The sequence below is a fragment of the Hemitrygon akajei genome, chromosome 21, assembly GCF_048418815.1.
Source record: "Hemitrygon akajei chromosome 21, sHemAka1.3, whole genome shotgun sequence".
NCBI lineage: Eukaryota > Metazoa > Chordata > Chondrichthyes > Myliobatiformes > Dasyatidae > Hemitrygon > Hemitrygon akajei.
The window spans coordinates 69,219,560-69,244,586 of record NC_133144.1 but is presented as its reverse complement, the minus strand read 5'-3'; the positions used below and the strand labels follow the sequence as shown (position 1 = coordinate 69,244,586).

Here is a 25,027-nt window from a genome sequence, read left to right as displayed (position 1 = left end):
CAGTCTTTGATTCTATTTTGGTTTTTATTTTACTGTAAATGCCTGCAAGAAAACCAATCTCAAGGTTGTATATGGTGATATACATGGACCTTGATAATAAATTTACTTTAACTTTGACTTAATAAATTCTCTCTGCATCTTGTGTGTGCTGCTGCAGAATCTCTTGTCTTTGTGCTCAGTAACTTGGCTCCATTTCTACTTTTGTGTGCTTGTGGCAAAGGGATGAAGAAAAACAAAAGACTTCCTCACACAAACAGCAATACCTTATTGCAATAAAATACAGATTTATTTGATGAAAAGAAAATAAATAACCCATTTTACCCTCACAAATAATAGTTCAGGCCAGCTGAAAAAGTGCATACAATTTATGGACATATCCATAGAATTAGGCACAGTGGATTTCAATTCAGATTCCAAACATAGGATCAACATGTTGCAATTTGCTAAATGTTGATAGAGTCCGATTAATCTTGTACAGCACAAAGTCAGGTGCAAGAGCTTGATATTCAAATAGTAGCAGAGTTTAAAGTAATTTTTATGTGACAGTAATTTTCCACACATACGCAAAAATTGTGCAACCCTTCCACACCCCTTTCCCAGTGTTACCTCCACCCCTCCTTCCCCCCATCCCACCCCCCAAGATAGCATTGTCCTCATTTTTAAATGAATACCTAACTTGTATCTGAAGCAATTCAAATTAAAATGTGTTTATTTTTATGAGGCTCTTCATGCCCTCCATCAGGTTTCAAAAGAAATAATGATTTCAGAAACATCAGATTTCCATGGAGTACTTAAAAAAAAAAACTAGTTCAATTGGGAAATAGCATAATTTTTTCCTGTAAACCACATTTAAATTAATGATCAAATTCAAGTGCAACTTCAGTTAATGGTTTTTGTACCGAGTTATTCACACCCTAGAATTTTTGTTGAATGTCACTTTTTTTAGTGCTTGAGCTAAATTGTGAATTTCAACCTGGAAGTCAGAAGCATAGCAGACAGCATTTTTGATTTTAAATATTCATCTTGCATAAGTAATTGTGGGCAACAGGAATAGATAAAGCATTTGTCACTTACAGAGGAAATGATAGCTGACATGAGTTAAATCACAAAATACGTTTTATAGTTGAAGCAGTTTTCATGACTGATGAAAATCTCTGGCCAATTCCTATGTTTAATCAGGATTGGTTTTATACTTCACTTGTTGACTTGGATTTTAATGCAAATCCAGTTCATGTATGTCCTTGTAATCATTTCCCTGTCACTGTTTTTGGATGTTTAAATGTAATGGAACATAGATAAAGCTCTGAAAGTTGTATAGGACAAAGAAAATCTATACCAATACAGATTGATGCATGGATAAGATGAGTTCCACTGAGACTAAAGTTTGACATGGACAGATTTGTAACTGTGGGGCAAAGCCTTGATTTCTTTTTCATACGTATCCTCAGGATATAAGCACTGCTGACAATAAGAGTTTATTAATCCTGGTTGTCTAGTCTTGCCAAGCCTCCTCAGAGTAAAGAGGTAGCTAGGATCAGTTTGGTTTGTTTAGCTTAAACCTTTCCTTTAACCAAGGAACATTATGGCAATCCAACCAGTTGTCTTATAGTCCCTAATACTAGTTTTAATTAAATTTAGATTCCATTTAAATACATGCCTTGGTTCATTAGTCCTGATAATCGCTCCAGCAACATGCTATAGTTACTGCCTGCTGCACTGAACCATTGTATGGTATCGTTTAGGAAAATAGTTGTGCACCCACCAAGTCTAACCAGCCTGTTCCTTACACAGTTATCTCATCTGAAACTAGCCTCAGATAATAGGATGTTGGAGACTTCCTCTCACTTGGATCAATTCCAATGCAATGATGCAATTAAGTGCAGATTACTCATGAAAAACCTGGAGAATGTGCTTCCTCATTTATACCCAAGCTTAGAATTTCTGTAAGATTAAATCAAGAAACACAAAGGTCATATTTTTATTCAATTTCTGTCATTTTGTCTCAAGTAATTTGTCTTAGCAGAAGGATTACTTCACAACTGCATCCCATCACTGCAGCAGAATCTCTTTAATTTATATAATTAAAAACAAGAAAAATATCCTTGGTAAGTACCAGAGCTACAGTACAATGAAAGGAGCATCATGGAGATATTGTTTTGTTATTTCAAACTAGCCAGCATATTTTTGTATCAGGTATTTTTGTCATCCCACTGATTACTGTATAAATTAATATAAGAAACCAAAGATATTTTTATCTTCTTTCTGACAGAACAGTACGAAGATGGCTCCACAGCTGTGCCTCTGTAGTGCAGTGATGCTGCCACACACTTCCTCTTCATCTGTGCTGATTTGGTGGCTTTAAGGCAACTTTTGGCTTGAAACCAGTCTAGCAAAATAAAGAGTAGCCACAATGACTCGTCATATTAGATTAGATCATAATACAAAGCAGTTGGCTTTAGCTTATACACTGACGTTAGCTGTTCTTTCCTCATCATATGTTGTGGCATGGTGATGTAGTGGTTTACTCTCCAAGTACTAAGGTTTGATCATAAACTTTGTGCAAAGTGTTCTACCCGTGATCACATCTCAGAGTTCAAGGAAGTACATTAATCGGCAAGTGGAGACAACCTCTGTGTAGCTGAGGGCAAACAAATAATCATCACAATGGCTGAGCATGTGAAGAGGTAGTAAGTTGCAGGCCAATGGTGAAATACAAGGGGAAATAGAATGGATGGGTTTACTTTGCTGGAAGCTGTTGTATACTTGATGGACCAAAAGGCCTCTCCTATGCGCAAGTATAAACAATGATACATATTTCTTTCTTTCCCATTTCTCTAATCACGTATGACACCTAGAAGATGTTTCCTATAGTGGGAGAGTCTAAGACCAGAGCACACAGCCTCAAAACAAGGATGACCGTTTAGGACCAAGGCAAGGTGGAATTTCTTTAGCTAGAGAGTGGTGAATCTGTGGAATTCTTTGCCAGAGGCAGATGTGAAGGCCAAGTCATTGAGTATATACAAGTGGAGGTTGATGGGTCTTGATTAGTAAGGGTGTCAGAGGTTACAGGGAGAAGGCAGGAGAATGGGGTTGAGAGGGATAATATATCAGCCATGATGGAATGGTGGAGCAGACTTGATGGACCAGATGGCCTAATTCTGCTCCTATGTTGTATGGTCTTAATTTGCTATCTTTTGGAAAATTAATTTTTTCCAAATTACTGTCTGACCCTGCACCTCTCTCACCAGTCTCCCAGAACCCATAACATCATTACTTACAGCCAACCAGCTTCATTTGTCAACGCTCTCTCCTTCTCATTCCCTCACTAATTCACCTGCTCGAGCTGTCCTGAGCTCCCCTGAATAGCAACTTCTCTGTTTGGAATATGCACCTCACAGATAGTGAAGCTGTCCTCTCGGACAGGGGTGACCACCTGGTGGGTAGCCTACTCACGTTGGATACTTGATAATTAAACATCCTCTCAACTCATTTAATGTTACAGATAAACAGACTGGTTTATTAGCATGTAACTCCTTAAGAGTTTTAAAACAAACCACAAACCAATTTGTATTAACCTTGTTTTTGAACTTGCACATAAACAGATGTTGGAGCAACAGTGTGTGTGATCCAAAACCGAATCCAAAATCAATCCTTGCTGATTTGGACTACACAATCAACTTAAATATCCATAAAACATTTTTTAGGTTTTAAAACATTGATAATCAAAACTGTTTTTTTTTCATTTTATAGTTTAATTGTACACGAGAGATTCTATAGATGCTGGAAATCTGGAACAACACACAGACACAAACATGCACAATGGTGGAGGTAGTCAGCAGGTCAGGCAGCATCTATGAAAGAAAATGGACAGTTGATGTTGTGGGCAGAGACCCTCCATCAGGAATTCCAAGGCTCTCTACTTCTTGATGACAGACCCAAACATTTCCCCGTATCACCACCTTTATCTGCCTGGCAGAAATGGTACTCACCCTTAACTTCTCTTTCAGCTCATCCTACTTTCGCCATTGATGCTCACATAAGTACCAGCTATACCCGACTTTTTGTTGGCTTCATGGAACAATCCCGGTTTCAAACCTGCATCAGTAGCATTCCCCAATTCTTCTTCAGTTACATTGCTCAATTCATGGATGTTGCTTCCTGCACCAATGTGTAGCTTGTCAACTTTATCTACCTGCCCACCAACTTCCAACCCACTCTTAAATTTGCTCAGTCCATCTCTGACACTTCTCTCTCCTTTATTGATCTCAGTCTCCATTTCCAGAGAAAGATTATCCACCAACATTTTTCACAAACCCACTACCTCCCTGATTTATGACTATTTAGGCAGCGCCTTACATCCTAAACTCCTACAGTCCTGCCAGTTGTAAGGATACTATTCCCTTTTCTCCGTCCCGCCATCTCTGCCACATCTGTTTCCATGATGAGACTTTCTGTTGCAGGATATCCAACATGCCCTAGTTTTGCAGAAAAAAGGGTCTTCCCCTCCGCTGCTATAAATGCAGCCCTCACCTGTGTCTCCTTCATTCCATGGACTTCTATCCTCACCCCTTCCACACCCATTTATGTAACAGAGATAGAGTTCCCCTGTCCTCACCTATCTCCCACGGATCTTCACATCCAACATGTTCTCTGGAATTTCTGCTATCTCCAGAGGATCCCACCACTAGGAACATCTCCCCCTCCACAGGCATCACTTTCTCTTGTCCAGCCCTATCGGTCCCTCTCCAACCTACAACCATGATAATTGTTATTCTTGCCCCTACACCACCTCCCTCATCACAATTTATTGTCCAAAATAGTCCTTCAAGGTGAGGCACACCTCACATGTGAATTAATTGGTGCAATTTGATCTTCTCTGTGTAGTCTCCTCTACAGCGGTGAGACTTGATGAAGATCAAGGTGGAGGGGTGGGAAGGGATTGCTTCAGCAAGCACCTTCACTCCATCTGCCGTAACAGCCAGGATCTCCCTGCCATCACCATTTTAATTTCACTTCCCATTCCCACACTGACACTACAAGCTGTACTGTAATTTTAAGGCCAGACACAGATATGCGGAGGAACGCCTCACATCATTTTGAGCCTCTCCAACCTGACAGCATCAACATCAATTTCCATAACTTCCAGTAAACACTTCTCTGTTCCCCAACAACCCCCTTATTCCTCTGACCTCTTCACTCCTCCCTATCACTCGTCAGCTAGGGCTCCTCCCCTACACCACCCTTTTATAATGGCTACTGCTCTCTTTCTACGCCTGAAGAGGTATCTCAGACCATAACATCAATGATTCATTCCCCTCTATAGATGCTGCTTGACCTGCTGAGTACCTTCAGTGATTTGTGTGTCATTTTCATTTCTGGTCTGTTCCTTCTCACTGACATGTTACTTTGCAGACAAGTGAAAAAATGGTGCAAATTTTAAATTTGGGGCAAGGAATTTAATTGCAGGTGTTGTGATTGTTTTAAATGATAATCCTCATCTCAAAATTACTTACACAATTATCACAGACTGAACAGTGAATTATTTAAAATGAATTTTTCTACCTTGTAAAAATCAATTTTTAAAATCTGTCTTAAATATATGATATAAGGTGTGAAGGCTTTAGGTTTCTTAGTTGGGATAACCTGGATGAAGAGACCTGGCCAGAATTTGGATAGGTTTTCATCACTGGGACAACCTGGGAGAAGGGCCATGGACTGAGTTTGGAGATAGTTAGTGGTGGTATTAGTGGTTTTACTTGGAAGCTTACCGGCAGAGGTTTGGAGGATGCAATTGGAACGCCTGGTTTGACAGGAGGTACTGGAGGCTGACTCATGGGCTTTAGCAGCTGTAAAAAAAGGTTATTTTGTTAGCATGCTGTAGAAGCTATAATCACTTCCTTCTGCTTTCTGCTTAATAGATCAGTTTTAATTCATGTTATATTGTAAGACATCTGGGATCAGCTGAGGGAAAAGGGCAGAAGTGAAAACTAACTTCTGCGTAATAACTAATTTAAGAAACTAAATGTTGTCACCAAAATATGAAAATCACTTGGTGAGTTTTAGTGCGACTCATTGTATAAGAAGAACAGAAGTAGGCCTTTTGGCTCATCATGTACACGCCAACATGTTTTAGAAACATAGAAATATAGAATATTACAGCACAGGAACAGGCCTTTTGGCCCTTCTTGGCTGTGCTGAACCATTTTTCTGCCTAGTCCCACTGACCTGCACCTGGCTCATATTTTGTTCTGGTTGAGTGAACTTGGCCTTTTTTCCTTGGAGTGACGGAGGATGAGAGGTGACCTGATAGAGGTGTATAAGATGATGAGAGGCATTGATCGTGTGGATAGTCAGAGGCTTTTTCCCAGGGCTGAAATGGCCATCACGAGAGGGCACAGTTTTAAGGTGCTTGGAAGTAGGTACAGAACAGATATCAGGGGTAAGTTTTTTCACAGAGAGTGGTGGGTGTGTGGAATGGGCTGCTAGTGACGGTGGTGGAGGTGGATATAATAGTCTTTTAAGGGACTCCTGGATAGGTACATGGAGCTTAGAAAAATAGAGGGCTAGGTGTAACCCTAGGTAATTTCTAAGGTAAGTATATGTTCGGCACCACATTGTGGGCCAAAGGGCCTGTATTGCGCTGTAGGCTTTCTATGTTTCTATGTTCATCGGTTTCTGTCTACAGGTCACATTACTGCACTGTGAATGAATTAGTGGTGGTGGAGGAATAGAGTAAACGGATGAAGAAATCTTACCAGTTTGGCCTTCAGTTCCGGCAGTGGTTTACATGGGGGAGGAGGCGGTCGAACCTGTTAGAGAAGAAAATGTTTGTATGCAAAATTGATTTGGCCATAACTGCATTAAATTTTCTATCAATTTGCATCCATGGATCATCTTGTAGATGCAATAAAGTGGTTACACCTCAGCTTTTATTTTCTTTAGAGATACAGTGTGAATCAGGCCCGTCTGGCCCAACGAGCCACACCATTCAGCAACCCCCAATTTAACCCCAGCCTAACCATAGGACGATTTACAATGCCCAATTAACCTACTAACTGGTACGGCTCTGGACTGTGGGAGGAAAGCAAAGCACCCGGAGGAAATCCACGCATTCCACAGGGTGGACATACAGACTCTTTGCAGAAGGGTGCTGAAATTGAACTCTGAGCTCTGGCGCCCTGAGCTGTAATAGCGTCACGCTAAATGCTAAGCTACCATGGTACCATGAACATACTGTATATGCTGAACATTATGATGAGATTCGTGCATCAAAACAAAAAGTGTATCTCTGTTCAACACCTGATTAACGTTTCACTTGGAGTGATAGGCCCAACAATGCAAGTGTACAAAGCCCTCACAGTATTAGACAGAAGCAGATACACAATAGCACCTGAATAGAACTCTGAAGTTCTATTGGCTACCTTAAATAACTTTCACTTATTTTCACTTTGCTCACGATCAAAGTCCTGAACACAAGATTGGCTACAGTTAGAGCATGTGTACAAAAGTTGAAGGCAGGATAGTGACAGATGGACGTGAAAGATTATTGAATGGAGAGCTAAGAGAAGAGGTAGTGTATACTGCAGTAACTCCCCCCTCCCCCCCCACTCCACCCCCAGCTACTTACAATCAACTTCAGCTGACAGGAAGATCTGTCACATTCTCCAGTCTGTGAATGTTACTAATGAAGGTGAGATGTAAGCATGGTGTGAGTATGCTTCAGGGACATCGACAAGCTGACTGAGTGGGCAATCATACACCATTAATCTACAGGCCATAACAATCAGGACTTGGGCTATATATTGTATTTTGTGACAGCATGTTTTTTCTACTATTATAACTATACGTGTTGTGTATGACCCCTGTGCTTTGCACCTCAGCCCAGGAGGAACGATGTTTAGTTTGGCTGTATTCATAAGATCATAAAACCTAGGAGCAGAATTAGGCCATTCAGGCCATCGAGTTAGCTCCGCCATTCCATTGTGGCTGATCCTGGATCCCACTCAACCCCATACACCTGCCTTCTCACCATGTCTGGATGGTTATGTATGGTTGAATAACAATTAAACTTGAACTTGAAGAACATGGCAGGTAGAAAATTAGGTAGGAAGACACCATTCCAGTCATTTTAATGAACATAATTACAGCCCAGAGTTAAGTGGCAAAAAACCGGATAATGTTAATGTTGAAGTAAACTTACTCTTGAATGTTTAACCATTTTCTTGCATGACAAATTGGTGCAAGTTCTAGAGCAGGGTTTCCCAGCCTGGGGTCTATGGACCCCTCAGTTAATGGTAGGAGCCCATAACATAAAACCCCTGCTCCAGAGCATGCCACAACAAAGGAATCTGCGTGGCAACTTTACAACTTCTTGTACTGAGAATGAAATGTGGAGTGCCTAACGTGTTTGTGTAATTGTGCCTAACGAAAGGCACCGTTACACAAACATGCATTCACCACTACACAAGGAAATCTGGAGATGCTGGAAATTCAAACAACAACACACAAAATGCTGGTGGAACACAGCAGGCCAGGCATCATCTATAAGGAGAAGCACTGTCGACGTTTCGGGCCGAGACCCTTCGTCAGGACTAACTGAAGGGAAAGATACTAAGAGATTTGAAAGTAGTGGGGGGAGGGGGAAATGTGAAATGATAGGAGAAGACCGGAGGGGGTGGGATGAAGCTAAGAGCTGGAAAGGTGATTGGCGAAAGTGATACAGAGCTAGAGAAGGGAAAGGATCATGGGACGGGAGGCCTTGGGAGAAAGAAAGGGGGAGGGGGGAAGCACCAGAGGGAGATGGAGAACAGGCAAACAACTAAATATGTCAGGGATGGGTTTTCACCACTACACGTTCAGTTGGAACTGGTTTGGAAGACAGGACAGCAGGAGGGACAGAGTATTCCCAAATGAGTTTGATCCTCATCCTCCTCCCACACCAACATTAACAAGCTAATGAAAGGCACAATTACACAAACACACACTCACCGGTACACGCTCAGTTGGAACCGGTTTGGAAGGCGGGACAGGAGGAGGTGCACTTGGTTTTACCATTCGGTGCTAGGGTTAGAAAAATAATTTAAATTCCTGTCAGATTTGTCCAAGGTTTTAATACAATTGATCACAATAAAGCCCGCCAAACCTGCACAACAATTATAGTGAACAATACTAGGCATTTTAGTCAGTCTTGTGAAGCATCGCAAGTGGTTTAAATGATCTCAGTAGAACCTTGGAGCATCACTAGTAGATTCAGTCCTGGTTTTAGAGTCAAACAGCTCAGAAGCAGGTCCTTCAGGCCAACTCATCTACTGACACCGTGGTGCCCAGCTCTGAGCTGGAGAATCTGTATGATTTCTAGTCCCACAACTACCTGAGCCATCTGCATTAAACTGTATGTAGGATCCATTTATACAATTAGAACTATAGAAGTAAGTCTAAATGTTAATTAATTAAGAATAGGAAACAATCCAGTGATCACACTGAAGATGCAACACGATTGTCAGCATGTAAGCAACTACTTTACAACCGTAACCCAGGATATTACATAGCAGCTATGAAATTCAAAAGTAATTTCTCTGAAATTTCTCAGAAGTGGTTTATTTTCCCCCAAGTGACTGCCGGTGTAGATTTGGTAAGATACCACAAGGTGACCGAAATCTAAAGTCACTGCCTCTTCAAAGATACTGCCTGATCTGAATTTTTGTAGCAGTTTTATTTTTGTTCTGTTAAAATTCTTTGACAAGCTGTAATTATTGCATTAACCAAAAGAAAAAGCTAATACCTGCATGTTTTTGTAATAAATTTACAAGCATGACATCATTTTACCTGTGATGATTTAGCTGTTGTGTTTGCAGATAGTGTCTTGATCGGATCTGGTTTTGGAGGCTACAATACAATTAAAACAAAAATAAAACAATTTGGTTGAATTTTTATATAAAATTCCTGCCACTAAGTTTTACTCAAAAATTTTAATGTAGATTAATAATTTTAGATATTTAGGATGTTGTTAACAAATTTTGTACCAAACTGTAAACCTTCTAAAGACTTTAGAACATAGAACAGTACAGCACAGGAACAGGCCCTTCAGCCCACAAAGTTGTGCTGACTAATTAAATTAATAATGAAATGGCCAACTCAACTAATATCTTCTGCCTACATAATGTACATATTCTTCCACTTAACTCACAATCATGTGCTTATCTAGATGTCTCTTAAAGGTCCTTAATGTTTCTAACTTTAGATACCCAAACAACCCTGAAGTCATGTCATGAAGCTTTTCCACACCATTTTTCTGAGGGTTGTGCAATACAGTTTACCAAAGCTTCTCATATGCAGTTTTTCTCAGATACCAGCCATCCAAACTGATGCAAACAGTTTATAAAAATCATTTGAATTGGTTACTTTACAATCATGGTACATCTCAAATCACTAACTCTTCTGCTTCAATGTTCAGACAGGAGTACTAAATCAATTATTTTTGTTCCTTAAGAATATTATTTTATGCATTTATGATAAAATCAAATTAATAGGAACCTTAGTGAGTGGATTTATTGTACATATAGAACCTGCCAACCTAAAACTACAGGCTATTTTGCCAGGTGGCTGTGGAGGCCAAGTCAGTGATAATTTTTAAAGTGGAAGTTGATAGGTTCTTGTGTAGTCAGGGCCTAAAACTTGATGGGGAGAAGGCAGGAGAATGCAGTTGAGAGGGAAAATAAATCAGCTATGATGGAATGTCAGAGCAGACTTGATGAGCCAAATGGCCTAATTCTGTACCTATGTCTTATATGGGATAATGATGTAACATCAAAGTATACATGGTAAGTAACAGAATGGATGTTGCAGAAGTAACAAAATGGATCTTTTTTAAAAAAAGATTAGAACACAGCAACTCCTTGAATTTTAACAGAATAATAAAGCAGGGCCCTCTGGCACATCACACCATGTCTCTGAGGGACATGTTAATGAGAATGGGTTCCCCTACACATCAATGTCGCTGAGGGAGATAGTAATGAGAATGGGCCCTTTGACACATCAATGTCTCTGAGGGACTTGTTAATGAGACTGGGTCCTCTGCCACATCATACCCTGTCTCTGGGGGACTTGCTAAGGATTCCAACAAGGAGAGTGGTCTGGATCAGACTAGCTTGAACACTAAAAGTTATGGAAAAACTCAGGGAAGAGTAAATTCATTGGCCACCAACCCCATCCTCTCTCATTACTGTGTGCAAGTTTGATGAATGAATCTACAGGATCTCCATCAGGAACACCTAAATCCACATTGTGTTGTCTAGCTCTGACCCCAACCATCTCCTGCCAAAGCATGAATTTATTCCTAGAGTCAATTAGAGTCATAGAACTCTACAGCATAGAAATGGGCCCTTTGGCCCATCTAGTCCATGCCAAATCATTAATCTGCGTAGTCCCATTGATGTGGATCATGGCCCTCCATGACTGTTAAAATCAAACCCACATCCACCACTTTTGCTGGCTGCTCATGCCACACCCGCACCATCCTCTGAGTGAATTAGTTTCCTTTCATGTCCCCTTATGCATTTCTACTTTTACCCTTAACCCATGATCTTTAGTTCTAGTCTAACCCGACCTCAGTGGAAAGCCTGATTACATTTACCCTATCTGTACCTCTCATAATTATATATACCTCTATGAAACCTCCCCTCATTCTCCTACACTCGGGAAGACTCCAGAGCCATCTTCCTGCTCTTCTCTCCATATCTCAAACTGACTTTGAAACCTTTGCCTATGATAAATGGATGTACCTTCTGGATCAAATGTAATGATCCAGGATGTTCACAATCCACCTCTGCTCAAGGGTGAAGACACTGGCCTTATTAGCAATGCACACATTCCATTATGGAAAGACACAAATATGAACATGTATTGTGGAAAACCATTGTAATGTGATAGAAAAGTAATGAAAGACTAGAGCAAAAATTCTGTGTACAGTGGTGGATTTACCAGAGGTGCTGGGCGGCTGGGTATTACTGTAATTTGTAATCGCCGATCCTCCTTTGAGGCTTCGAGTAGTGAGTGTTTCAGATGTGAACTCCTGCTGCTGGGGTGCGTGACTTTACAGTTGCTTCTGTCCTTTCCATCAACAAACGTTGGATTTGACAAACCACACGAAGTAGATTTTATTGGTCTGCAATGACATGGAAAAGAAAATTATTCCTCATGTTTAAAATTAAGTCAATGACCGGTTTCAATTTGGACTTCTGCTACTGTGTTTTGAGGCAGTTCCAGAACTCTGACTCTTTTTGTCAAATTACTATTTTCGGTGTCAAACTGCGCTAGAGTTCACTTGTACACATTAACAGATCTGTTTCTGTGGTTGCAGTTTCTACAGATCCAAACCTCACCACCATGACCATTGTGTGATGATGATCCAACACTGGCAATCAGGCCGGGGGCACAGCTCTCCAAAACCCTCGTCGGTTTGTTCACTATTAAGCGTCAAGTTCTCAGGTATTTTAAAACACAAAAGTAAATAAAGTGGCTTTGATTTGCCTGGCAAAAGATGAGCTCATTTGCTTCAATTCATCAGGATTACCACTGGATCCAAATAAATTTTAAATATCACGTTAATTTTAAACATAACTCCTGAATTATTACATTTGTTCCAGCTATCAGGAACTTGGGATTTTCCAACTATCAGGACTATGGATACACAGTTACTGAGTCCACTCAAATCTAAGAATGGTAGATTTCTGGAAAGGAAGAGAATTTGAGGATGTGGGGAAAGTGCTCGACGATGCTGGAAGTAGAAGATCAGCTGGTTGAACATTAGAGTTGTCCAAGCGATAAATGACCTCCTGTCCTTCCGTTAAGGTTCTTCAGTCAGATTTGACTGCCTTGGATAAAGTACTCATAAACCCAGAACAATGCTGCTGGCTGCATTTCCTCAAATTGCATGGTTCATCAACTGAACCACATTCAGCTTATTCTTACATACAGAGATTCACACACACAACAAAATACATTTCACATCAGCAGCATGTTTAAGTTATAAATTGTGTTAAATAAAAGTGCTCAATAATTATGATAAGAAAATAAATCAGTACTCACAAGTTTTTAATATATTTCTTCATTAAGCATCCTTTGTAATAGAGAAGTCCCCCACTTATTATGATGAGTAAAATGATGAAAGGCAGGAGCACAGCGAGGGTGATGACTATGGCATTATCTCTCACTGAAAGAGGAATTTGAAATTAACTGAACTTTTCAACATCAGACTCTGCTACCTTACACACACACACACACACACACACACACACACACACACACACACACACACACACACACACACACACACACACACACACACACACACACACACACACACACACACACACACACACACCCCCCCCCCCCCCCCCAAAGTGCTTTACACGATTTAACACGATTATCCCAACAATGATAAGAATACCGTAGGGGGTGGCACAGCATGTTTGTGGTTAGCACAGGGCTTTACAGCAGGAAGATTGGGATCTGATTCCTGCTGCTGTCCATAAGGAGTTTGTCCATTCTCTCCATGACTGTATTTTCTCATGGAATGCATTTGTAATCAGTATGAATGTGAGGGGAGAGGTAAAAACACCCAAACAGAAACTGACCAGGTTGGGAAGGGACAACGTGGCTGGACAAGGAGTACTTTAGACAGGCATGTGAAAATGCCAGGAATGCAGGGACATGGATCGTGTATACAGGCATCATATTCAGCACAGACACTGTGGGCTGAAGGGCCTGTTCCTGTGCTGTACTGTTCTGTGTTGGGTTTGGCTTTGGTCACCTGCCAGCTTAAGAGGTGCACAGCTGCTCTGCCCCCATCCCCATCCCTTCCAGTCCCCAAGTCACATTCAAGAGTTGAAACCATCACCGGGTGCAGAAACTCTATTAAGCAAGACACAGACTGGCATTGAGCTCAGAAATCTATCTCACAGGATAATTTTTATATCAAGTCCAACAGAAACATTTCAAACTAAATTTAATTAACTCTCAACAATTTTACATTTTATGAAATATACCATCTCTTCAAACATACACCAAATGCAGGAGGAACTCAGCAGGTCAAGCAGTGCCTGTGTAGAGGAATAAAGAGCCAATGTTTTGGGCAGGGATGAGAGCCTCGTCCTGAAATGTTGGCTCTTTATTCCTTTCCTTTGACGCTACCAGACATGGGTGAACGTGTGCTGGAATGAACTTAAATTAATCATTGAAATAAGAGCAGTGGGCATTAAGAAATGCCGTCACCTTGCCAATTACAGCCACTGGGCCTGAAGGTCACTCACAAATCACACTTTCCCCCAAAATCCAAGTTTGCACTACCAGATGGCTGTTATTCAAAAACAAACAACTAGTTAGCTAAGCAGGTAAAATAAATCTAACACTCTCTTGGCCTACGCAGATATTTTGATAATGACAGGCTGCACCTTGCAGTGGAAGTAACAGTAACACCACATTAACTAAAGGCAACTGACATTTCAGTTCTGAGCTGGGTCAGTTCCCCTGCAGGGGAGACATGATGTGGTATATAATATTATGAGAGATCGAATGTAAGCATCTTTTCCTCATGTCAATAAACTAGAAGACATAGGTTTAAAGTAAGGTGTGAGATAGTGAGAGGGGCCCTGGGACAGTATTCAGCCAGAATGATGAGGACACAGCTGCAGAGACGGGTAGAGACAGGAGTTCCTGACAACAGTTAGATGTGTCTTAGGCACACACGTAACTGCAAAAGGCTGTTCTCCCCCCACATCCCCAAAGCTAGGGGCACATTTCACTGTATGTTGTGAGGTCTCTATGTTTAGTGACAAATAAAGGGCATCTTTAAGGCATCGCAGACTATGGTCCAATGTTGGAAGATGGGCCATATAGATGGGTGTGCAGTAGTTGGTAGTCGACCATTTCCATGCTCATTGACTCTGTGACTGCTTAATGCAGTTGTGGGTGCGGGAGGCTGTTACCGTGTATGAAGGGCTCATAGCTGGGAAAGTCACCACACAGCTGTGCGAAGATTTGGATTCTTACCTGCTGAACCATCTGTCTGGGTGGCACAGTATGGCTTTGCCCAGCCAGGATCACAGTGACACTCGCCCTTGTGATTGCAAACCTTAAAAGTAATTCAGATTGGCAAATCCGAGATCAATCCAACATGGAATAAATGCATAAAAATAATCAGCTGCATGACACACTAATGCACGACACAGGTATGTGGCATTCACAATACAAACGTCACTCTCGGTAATATCGTTCTTACCCAGTCAAAGCACTCTGCGCAATAGAATGAAAATCAACTTTCCATGCACAGTCATACACACTATTCCACACACCTGTACAATTATTCCCACTTCCCTGCACTCTCTCAATGTGTTCCTGATCAAGAATTATCCAAATGTTTGATGAAGTAGATGGTGTAAAACTTTCAAATACCATAGATCTCAATACACGGTGTGAAAATGTCTCCTCAGTTCTACAGCTATCTCTCACTTATCCTCCAGCCAGTGGGAACAATTCCTACCCAAACCTGTCACTATTTTGTTTTCCACATTGGAGTGAACTGAAGGCAGAAGATGACCCATACCCCATGGTTGTTGCACTTGCTGGAACAGTTCCTCGCTCCATAAAAGAGGAGACTCTGACATCGACCATCGTAGCAGACCTGTGGAAGAAATAATTTGCACTGAATGCAAGATCTGACCCGAGTCCAACACACTTAAACCAAGTGAGCAGCAAACCTGGACAGAACGTCACCTACCAGTTTATTTGATCTGGTATTGGCTGAAGGAGCAAAAAAAATAATCAGAGCCCTCCTCATGTTTAAAACAATGCCCTTTTCAGTTCACTGTCTCAATATAATTTTGTCTGGCATGATCTGCCCAGATTTCATTCTTTTCTTGGTATAGGTGACAATAATAAACCAACACCAAAACTAAGGCAGTCTGGCCTGGCTTGGGCCCGCCCACACAGTCCAGTGGTGGCATGGTACAGAGTTCACTGTGGGCTGGGTCATGCTGGATCTGGCCCACTGGCTTACCACCCCTTTGGACCTTTTGCAGCCCACTGTTCCTGCACCAGAGTGCTGGCTGCGTTCACCCTGTGAACCAATTAATTTTTAACTTTGAAATTGTTACTCACATTATAACTAGATCCCTCAAGCCAATTCAAATGTGAGTAAACAATTTCAAAGTTAAAAATTAATTTATTTAATAATCTGTTTTTATTTAGAGATACAGAACAGTAACTGACCCTTCCCACCCAATGAGCCTAATTACACCCATGTGACCAGTATTCCTACTAACTGGTAAGCCTTCGGATTGTGGGGGGAAACCAGAGACACGGTAACGTGGGGAGGGGGAACATACAAGCTCCTCACAAACAGTGGCGGAATTGACCTTGGGTCACTGGCGCTGTACTTGCTTTACGCTACCCTGCCACCCCATTAGTAAATCTAGAAATTAACCAGAAACATTAAAAACACAACACTCCACAGTCCACATTGGGGTAGGCCAAGGGAACAGATGGGGATCTGTTTAGGCCCCTCAACCCCGAACTCTGTCCAGCTGTGGAGCCAAGTCTGACCTACAACCCCCAGCCTGTCCCTGCACTCCACATCATAATGCACAATGTCAGGAGAAAGGCTCAAGCTCCAGCGTTGATCAGCACCAGCGGTTACAATGCGGGGTAACTCCCTGTGTCCGGCTGGCACAGCTCTACTTTAAAGGTTAAAGAGATCAAAGATTAGCTATATTTGTCACATGTACATCGAAAATTGAAACGTACAGTGAAATGTGTCGTCTGTGTCAACAACCAACACAGTCCAAGCATGTGCTGGGGACAGTCTGCAAGTGTCACCATGGTTTTGGCATCAACATTACATGCCCACAACTCAGTAACCCTAACCGTTTGGAAAGTGGGAGGAAACTGGAGCATACAGTCACTGGGAAGAACGTACTAATTCCTTACAGAGACCGGTGGGAACTGAATCCATTTGCTGTCACGATAAAGCATTATGCTTCTCTGCTGGCCTACACTAAAGCTCTTTGAGAGTCATTGCTCATGATTAATTCTAGTTTCTTACCATTTCGTTTCCACATTTTGTTCCTGTGGGGACCAGCCCTGGGTCAGACTCTGCTTCACTCAGTTTGTTCAGCATTGCAATTTTACACAGTACGTTGTGCGACAATTCCACTTCATACTTTGCTTGTGTGACTGGAAACTTGTTGCCTCCGACACAATGCATCTTACCACATTTGATATCTCTGCAAAAAAAAAAAAAATCTACTCTGAACCAGGTGGAAATTAGAGTGGTTGTTTCCAGCCTCCATGTAATCAAGCCTATTATCTCTGGCTGTTTCCTGTCAGCATTTTAAAGTAATCTTGCACGTACAAGAATGAGCACACCTTTACAGACTGTGTACACCATATAGTGTCTCTGATACAGTCTTAGAGCTGCCACTGTTGCCAGATTTCTGTTGGATAAAGGTTATATATCCTGGTTAGTTGTCTGTGTACAAGGGTCTACAGTACAAGTGGCTGGGGTGGATGAGTGATGGGTTTATGTCATTGCTTGAGGGAGTAGAAGGGTAGTTAGTGCAAAGTGACAGGAAGTGGGACCCCTGGGTGAATGCTGGTCCAGGGAGCGGGACCCCTGGGTGAACGCTGGTCCAGGGAACGGGGCCCCTGGGTGAACGCTGGTACAGGGAGAGGAACCTCTGGGTAAACACTGGTGCAGGTGGGCATGGGGAGTTACAAGACCTCAGCCAGTTGTCCTGCGCATAGACAAAGTAGAGAATGAAGTTTGGCACACATAACCAGACAGGTAAGAGTTACACAGTGAATGGTAGGGCACTGAGAAATGTGTAAAACAAAAGAATCTGGGAATACAGTTACATAATTCTTCAAAAGTGACATCACAGATAGATAGATAAAAAGAGCTTTTGGAACATTGTCCTTCATAAATCAGAGTACTGAACACAAGAGATGGGATGTTTTGAAGTTGTATAAGATGTTGGTGAGGCACTGCTCTATGTCTCTAGAGATACATGGGGTAGATACAGATCAGAGACCAAGGCCCTAAGCAAGAGTATCTCCAAGTGTTGGTGATTGGGCTGGGACATTGCTAAGTCTGTTTGCACCACACACCATGGATAGGTACCTTACAAAGTTTTCAAATAAACCTGGAAGGGACGTTATACCCAGTGCCTGTGGAGATTTGAGTCTGGCTTACGTAACTTCAGCAAATAGTGACAGCTGTCCAGACTGACCAAAGACAATGGCTGAATGGTTTAACTTTCAGATTTTAAGGTTGGGCTGGCAAGTAAGCGAATTGGACATGATATGGTAAAGGCAAGGCCTGAAGGAGTTTACAGAACAGCCTACAGGAAGATGGCACTGTCAAATGCTAAAGCATATTGCCTAGGGCAGCTGGGTGCACCGGACATTACAATGATGAGAGATGCTAACGTTATCCCGTCTGCACACAGGACACCTTCACAATGGAGTCAGCAGCTCTCCACTGCACAGAACCACAGCACCCGAATATACCCAGGTACCAGCCAAGTATCAGAGTCCTCTCAACACACATGCAAGCATTAGTAAGCAGTAGAGACAACTTCTTGTTAATAATCAGTTCAGTTTGGGACCCTTAATTCCTCCAACGCCCACAACAGCAAGAAGAGAAAATGAGACACTGAGCACTGGGAGGGAATCAGGATACCTGATGCTTGGCTAATGAGGTTGGTTTAATGGAACTAGTCCTCTGGAACAGTGTGTAATGGTTAGCACGACATTGTTACAGCTCAGGGCATGGATTTCGGAATTCAATCCCAGCGTCCACCGTACGTTCTCCCCGGGGAATGTATGGGCTTTCCCCAGGTCCTCTGGTTTTCTCCCACAATCCAGAAGTGTACTGGGTGGGATAATTGGTCATTGTAAATTGTCCTGTGATTAGATTAGAGTTAAATTGGGGTTGTCGGGGGTTTGCTGGGTGATGTAGCTCAAAGGGCCGGAAGGGTCCAATCTGTCCTGTATCTCCATATAAATAAGTAAATTCTCAGCAGCTGAATGCAAGCGGGTGTGTTCTATCATGGTTGGTTGATACTTACTTTGCCTGGCAGGCTTCATAACCATATTCCGTTGCTCTGCAATGAAGATACATGTTTCCTCTCATATTCTGCCTGAAGCAATGATCTGAGGCCACTGTTGCATCTGTGAACATCAGAAAATCAGCCTGTTGAACTATGCAGGCTAGCAGAAAGAATTACAGAGTAAGTACACTGGAGATTTTACCATGGACGAATAATGAGCACTGGCAACAGGTGAAGTCAACATTCTAGAAGCACAAGGACTGGGAGCATGAGGTAGTCAACAGTCCCTCAAATCTGCTCTGCTGCTTGGAGGGTCATAGCTGATCCAATCTCATCCCAACACCACATCCCATTCTTTCTACACAACCCTCAACTCCATAAACATCTGCCAGTCTCCAACCTGAACATCACAGTGACTTGTCCTCCACAGGTCACTAACGAAGACAATTCCAAAAGAACAGGAGACCAGGAGTGAAGAAATTCCTCCTCATCCATCTGAAAAGGGCAAAGTTACTTTGCAGCTGCAGCACTGGATAATCCCTTGCGGCATGTGCTCCGTCAAAACTCCTGAGGTTTGCATCTCTCTCAGACGATTCTTACAGAGATTCATTGGATATGCTCAAGCATTAAAGACCCAACCTGCTCAATCTCTCTTCACACATAGAAACACAGAAAACCTACAGCACAATACAGGCCCTTTGGCCCACAAAGTTATGCCAAACATGTCCCCACCTTAGAAATTACTAGCCTTACCTATAGCCTTCCATTTTCCTAAGCTCCATGTACCTATCTAAAAGCCTCTTAAAAGACCCTATCGTATCCACCTCCACCACTGTTGCCAGCAGCCTATTCCACACACTCACCACTTTCTGAGTAAAAAACTTACCCCTGACATCTCCTCTGTACCTACTCCCCAGCACTTTAAACCTGTGTCCTCTTGTGGCAACCATTTCAGCCCTGAGAAAAAGCCTCTGACTACCCACACGAACAATGGCTCTTATCATCTTGTACACCTCTATCAAGTCACCTCTCATCCTCCGTCACTTCAAGGAGAAAAGGCCGAGTTCACTCAACCCATTCTCATAAGGCATGCTTCCCAATACAGGCAACATCATTGTAAAGCTCTTTTGCAGCCTTTTTATGGCTTCCACATCCTTCTTGAAGTGAGGTGACCAGAACTGAGGACAGTACTCCAAGTGGGGTCTGACCAGGGTCCTATGTAGCTGCAACATTACCTCTCGGCTCCTAAGCTCAATCCCATGATTGATGAAGGCCAATGCACTGTATGCCTTCTTAACCACACAGTCAACCTGCGCAGCTGCTTTGGGTGTCCTATGGACTCAGACTCCAAGATCTGATCCTCCACACTGCCAAGAGTCTTACCATTAATACTATATTCTGCCATCATATTTGACCTACCAAAATTAACCACTTCACACTTAACTGGGTTGAACTCCATCTGCCACTTCTCAGCCCAGTTTTGCATCCTATCGATGTCCCTTTGTAACCTCTGACAGCCCTCCACACTATCCACACCACCTCCAACCTTTGTGTCATCAGCAAATTTACTAACCCATCCCTCCACTTCCTCATCCAGGAAATTTATAAAAATCAACCCCTTTATTCCAGCAGTCAAACCTGTCAACTATCTCTCCACTGCCTTCAGTGCCCCTGTAGATAGAGCAGGGAATAGCTTTAAAATGATTAAGGAAAGTATAGGGAGGATATCAGAGTTAAGTGTTTTACCCAGAGAGTGGTGGTGCAAGGAATGCCCTGCCAGGGGTGGTGTTAGATGCAGATACATTAGGGTTATTTAAGAAGTTCTTAAATAGTTACATGGATGAAAGAAGAATGGAGGCTATGTGGGAGGATAAGGTTAGAGACTGATGCACTCATCCTCCCTAAGCCCCTCATGGCAGTAGTTGTTCAGTCTGGAGCCTGAGCTGGGGTCCAGGCAGGGCTGTGCAGGTGATTTTAAGATGAGTTACCTGGTCCCCATAGAACAATGCACTGCTTTCGAGGGGTGGGGCACCGCCCATTGTAACAGTAGCCTTCCCCATTCCCACAGGGAGAGCCATTCATCTTGAAGGCATCTTCTGGGCACTGACTGCTCAGCCCGTCACAGTAGTCTGTCAGATCACAGTCGTGTTGTGCGATCCGACACATTTGTCCTGCTGGCTGGATCTGAATTTAAACAAAAAAAAGGCCATGTTGAGGTACAGACATTGCAGACCATAGACATTACAAGTTTCAGGATCGGTGGAAAAATCGATGGACAAAAAATTCATTCTGCAACACAGCCTTCTCCACTTCTTCCTCTGCTCCAGGAGAGTCTCCCCTCCTGAAATACAATGCTCCTTAATACCCTCTCATAAGTCCAGTCCATCCAAACCAGTACAGGGTTTGTACTGGGTCTTAGGACTTGGGGAGCCAACTGATCAGATGGCCAGTTCTGCCCCATTCCTTTACAGTCTTGATGAAAGGTCTTGGCCCAAAATGCTGACTGTTAAATCCCCTCCATAGATGCTGCCTGATCTGCTGAGTTCCTCCAGCATTTTGTGTTGTTGACTGTATAGAAGTTGGGCAACAATGGAAGGAGGATGTGCTGGAGCTCGGGGCTCCTGTGGGGTGTGGGAGAAGGAGACAGTTAAGCAATACATCCCTTCCTCAACCTCAAAACTGGATTTTCTCCAAAAACTAGGATTTGGCATAAAGTGAAAAGGGTGAGAAAACTTCATGTCTTTTGATATTTGCCAGTTATACTGCAGACCTGGAATGGGATCTGTTTTGATTCAACTATTGGAACATCTACAGTCTGACTGATGAATTGATATTTGCTAGTTATACTGTAGACCTAGACTGGGATCTGGTTGGATACAACTGCACACGTGGACTGGGATCGGGTTGGATACAACTGTAAACGTGGACTGGGACCTGGTTGGATCACCTATAATCTGAATGAATTGAGATTTGCTAGTTATACTGCACACCCAGACTGGGACCTGATTGGATCCATCTGTTGGATCATCTGCAATCTGAGTGAAGAATTGACACCATTCTATCACCTTACTTTATCTATAACACCAACAGACCAGGAACCTTGGTGTTGCTCAACAATACAAAATCCTGGTGGGAAACATGATTCCAGAGTTAATGGAATAAACCAGAAAGTTGTTCTTCAGCATGATTAAACTCAAACAAGAGCGAGATAGAGAGAAGCTGAGCAGAGAAAGAATTCTGCTCACTATTCTCCTAAAACCATAGACACTGAGTAATACAACACAGAAACAGGCTCTTCAGCTTACCTGTCAATACTGACCAAGATGCTCCATTCAAACTAGTCCATTTGTCAGAATTTGGCTCATAACCCTCTAATCTAGGGGTTCTTGACATCTTTTTATACCATGGACCAATACCATTAAGTAAGACCCCAGATTGGGAAACCCTGCTCCAAATATTTCTGATTAACGTACCTGTCGAACTGTCTTTTAGAAGTTGTTATTGTAGCTGTCTCAACCACTTCTTCTAGCAGCTCATTCCACACAGATAACACCATTTGTGTAAAAGAAAACTGGCCCTCAGGTTCCTGTTAAATCTTGCCCCTCTTCCCCTTAAACCCCATACACTTTAGTTCTTCATTCCACAACCCTGGGGTTAGAAGACAGATTCAAGCCTGTGCAGTCAATTTCTGCAATGTTTAAGGATGGTTTTACAAACACTGTGCATGGGGCGGGTGGTGGGGACTTGCCCGCGACTGATCAGAACCCTAATCAAATGAACCATGGGGAAATTGCTAATTACAAAACGTGCACATCGTGGTGATTATATTTCAGGTGCAAGGACATTATAAAATATTCTGAGAATTACAACACATTTTGGGATTTGACTAAACCAACAACCACAAAGACCTGCATTGTTAATCAAAGACTATTCTCCATTTCCTGGATGAATTTGGTTACCCAGAGATGGTGAACCAGAGCATAGGAAGCTGAGGGGTGATCCTGTATTGGTGCATAAAATCATGAGGGACACAGGTAGTGTGAATGAACATAGACTTTTCCCAGGGAAGTGAAATCAAACTAGAGGGCATAGGTTTAAGGTGAGAGGTGGAAGATTAATAGGAACCCAAAGGGCAACTTATCTCCCCCCCAAACACCACATCTCCCCTCCCCAACACACACACACACACACACACACACACACACACACACACACACACACACACACACACACACACACACACACACACACACACACACACACACACACACACACACACACACTGAGAATGAGCTGTTGAGGCAGATACTCAAAATTTAAAGGCATTTTGACAGGTACATGAATAGGAAAGGTTTAGACAATGTGGGCCAAACAGGGCAAGTAGCAGACACAAGAGTTTCTGCAGATGCTGGAAACCCTGAGCAACACACATAAAATACTGGAGGAATTCAGCAGGTCAGTGAGTCCTGATGAAAGGATTCGGCCCGAAATGTCGACTGTTCATTTCCCTCCATAGATGCTGCCTGACTTGATGAGTTCGTCCTGCATTGTGTGTGTATGTTGCTGAGGGGAAAATGGGACTAGCTTAGTGAGCAAACAAAAGAAAATCTGCAGATGCTGGAGATCCAAAACACACACAAAAAACACTGGAGGAACTCAGTAGGCCAGGCAGCTTCTATGGAAAAGCCAACATTTTGGGCAGAGACTCTTCATCATGGCTCGTGGGACTAGTTGGCATCTTGGTTGACGTGGATAAGATGGGCCAAAGGGACTGTTTCTGTTTGTGTGACTCTATGCTATGACACAAATTACAATACTGATTTACAGGGCTAATCTCATATTTTGCCTCAGTAAGAGAGGCACAATCCTCAATTTAAAAATTGAGGTTTCTCAATTTAAGAAAAGATATATTTTTAATGTAAGATATTTTTGGGAAAAAAACTTCCTAAAATGGCCTTGGATTCTCCTTGTTTCTGGACGAGTTTATATTCATTTGCAGAAGAGATACTGAACTCAAGGACAAAAGAAAACTCTCTTGCTATAGTTACTCCAAGTCTGAGTATGAGTCCAAGTCATTTATAGAGCTTTCTGCAGTTTATGTTATGATGTGTTTCTGATTACTCATTTTTTAATAGCTTGTTTGTGTGATTTTGATCAGGATGGACTAGCTTTGCAGCCAACAAATAACAGAGCGCTAAACTGAACTCAACTTAAATATTCCTAGTCTGTTTCAAATATTCTTTGTGTTATTTGCTTGTTTTTTGCTGTTTGCGTGATCTGTTCTTTTTTTTGGTTGTTGTGTTTTTGATGTTTTCTTTGAGCAGGTTCCATGGTGTTTCCTTGTTTTGTGGCTGTCTGTGGGAAGTCAAATCTCAGGGTTGTATATTGCATACATACTTTGAAATCAGTTCAACAAGCACAGAATGAAACTCCTTCTCTTTTTTCTAATTGCACCACAGAGTTTAATATTCACCAATGCAGAGCTTCTGGTTAAAGCCCTTTGGCAAGGTACCTCAGAGCCACACCCAGATGGTGGATCATATCCTGCCTCAGATCTGTGTGCCCATATCCTTCCTGTAAACAGTGATGATGACAGATTCTTTGTATCGATACCTTGCAGTTCTGGCAGCATCCTCCATCTGAGCATTCCACACCATCCTTCAGTTTGCAAGTAGTGGCATTGCAACAAGGGTTAGTGCATTCCTGTAAAAGCAACACCAAAACAGTATTACACACAGCAATGAAGGACTTACAAACCTCCAAAACAATGTAATTTTCACTTCTAGTAGAGGATGTAGGGGTGAAAAAGTACAGAATGTGGATTCAGGTTATGAAAACAGCAACCAGTAAGGGATGTAGCCTCAGGTCACCCGTGTTGGAGTTGGTGTATAAATTCTTGATACACATTAGGATGAGATTTC

The 25,027-nt window shown here is 42.3% G+C and overlaps 1 protein-coding gene across 4 annotated transcripts in view; it reads right to left on the bottom strand.

Moving 5' to 3' along the window:
- Positions 1 to 260: 260 nt before the first annotated feature.
- LOC140714418 (zinc metalloproteinase-disintegrin-like lachestatin-2) overlaps positions 261 to 25,027 on the bottom strand; it is a 56,662-nt gene continuing 31,895 nt past the window's right edge. For 2 of the 4 annotated variants that reach the window (XM_073025700.1, XM_073025703.1), the window contains 13 exons: positions 24,720 to 24,809; positions 21,095 to 21,290; positions 19,125 to 19,227; positions 17,099 to 17,279; positions 15,602 to 15,679; positions 15,049 to 15,130; positions 13,087 to 13,210; positions 11,980 to 12,163; positions 9,826 to 9,885; positions 8,989 to 9,060; positions 6,756 to 6,809; positions 5,769 to 5,846; positions 261 to 2,386 (listed from right to left, as the gene is read on the bottom strand). In XM_073025700.1, the coding sequence (XP_072881801.1) occupies positions 2,336 to 2,386; positions 5,769 to 5,846; positions 6,756 to 6,809; positions 8,989 to 9,060; positions 9,826 to 9,885; positions 11,980 to 12,163; positions 13,087 to 13,210; positions 15,049 to 15,130; positions 15,602 to 15,679; positions 17,099 to 17,279; positions 19,125 to 19,227; positions 21,095 to 21,290; positions 24,720 to 24,809 (1,353 nt within the window). In that variant the 3' untranslated portion in view covers positions 261 to 2,335. The remainder of the gene's footprint in view (positions 2,387 to 5,768; positions 5,847 to 6,755; positions 6,810 to 8,988; positions 9,061 to 9,825; positions 9,886 to 11,979; positions 12,164 to 13,086; positions 13,211 to 15,048; positions 15,131 to 15,601; positions 15,680 to 17,098; positions 17,280 to 19,124; positions 19,228 to 21,094; positions 21,291 to 24,719; positions 24,810 to 25,027) is intronic. The other 2 variants (XM_073025702.1, XM_073025701.1) reach the window with 2 other exon arrangements.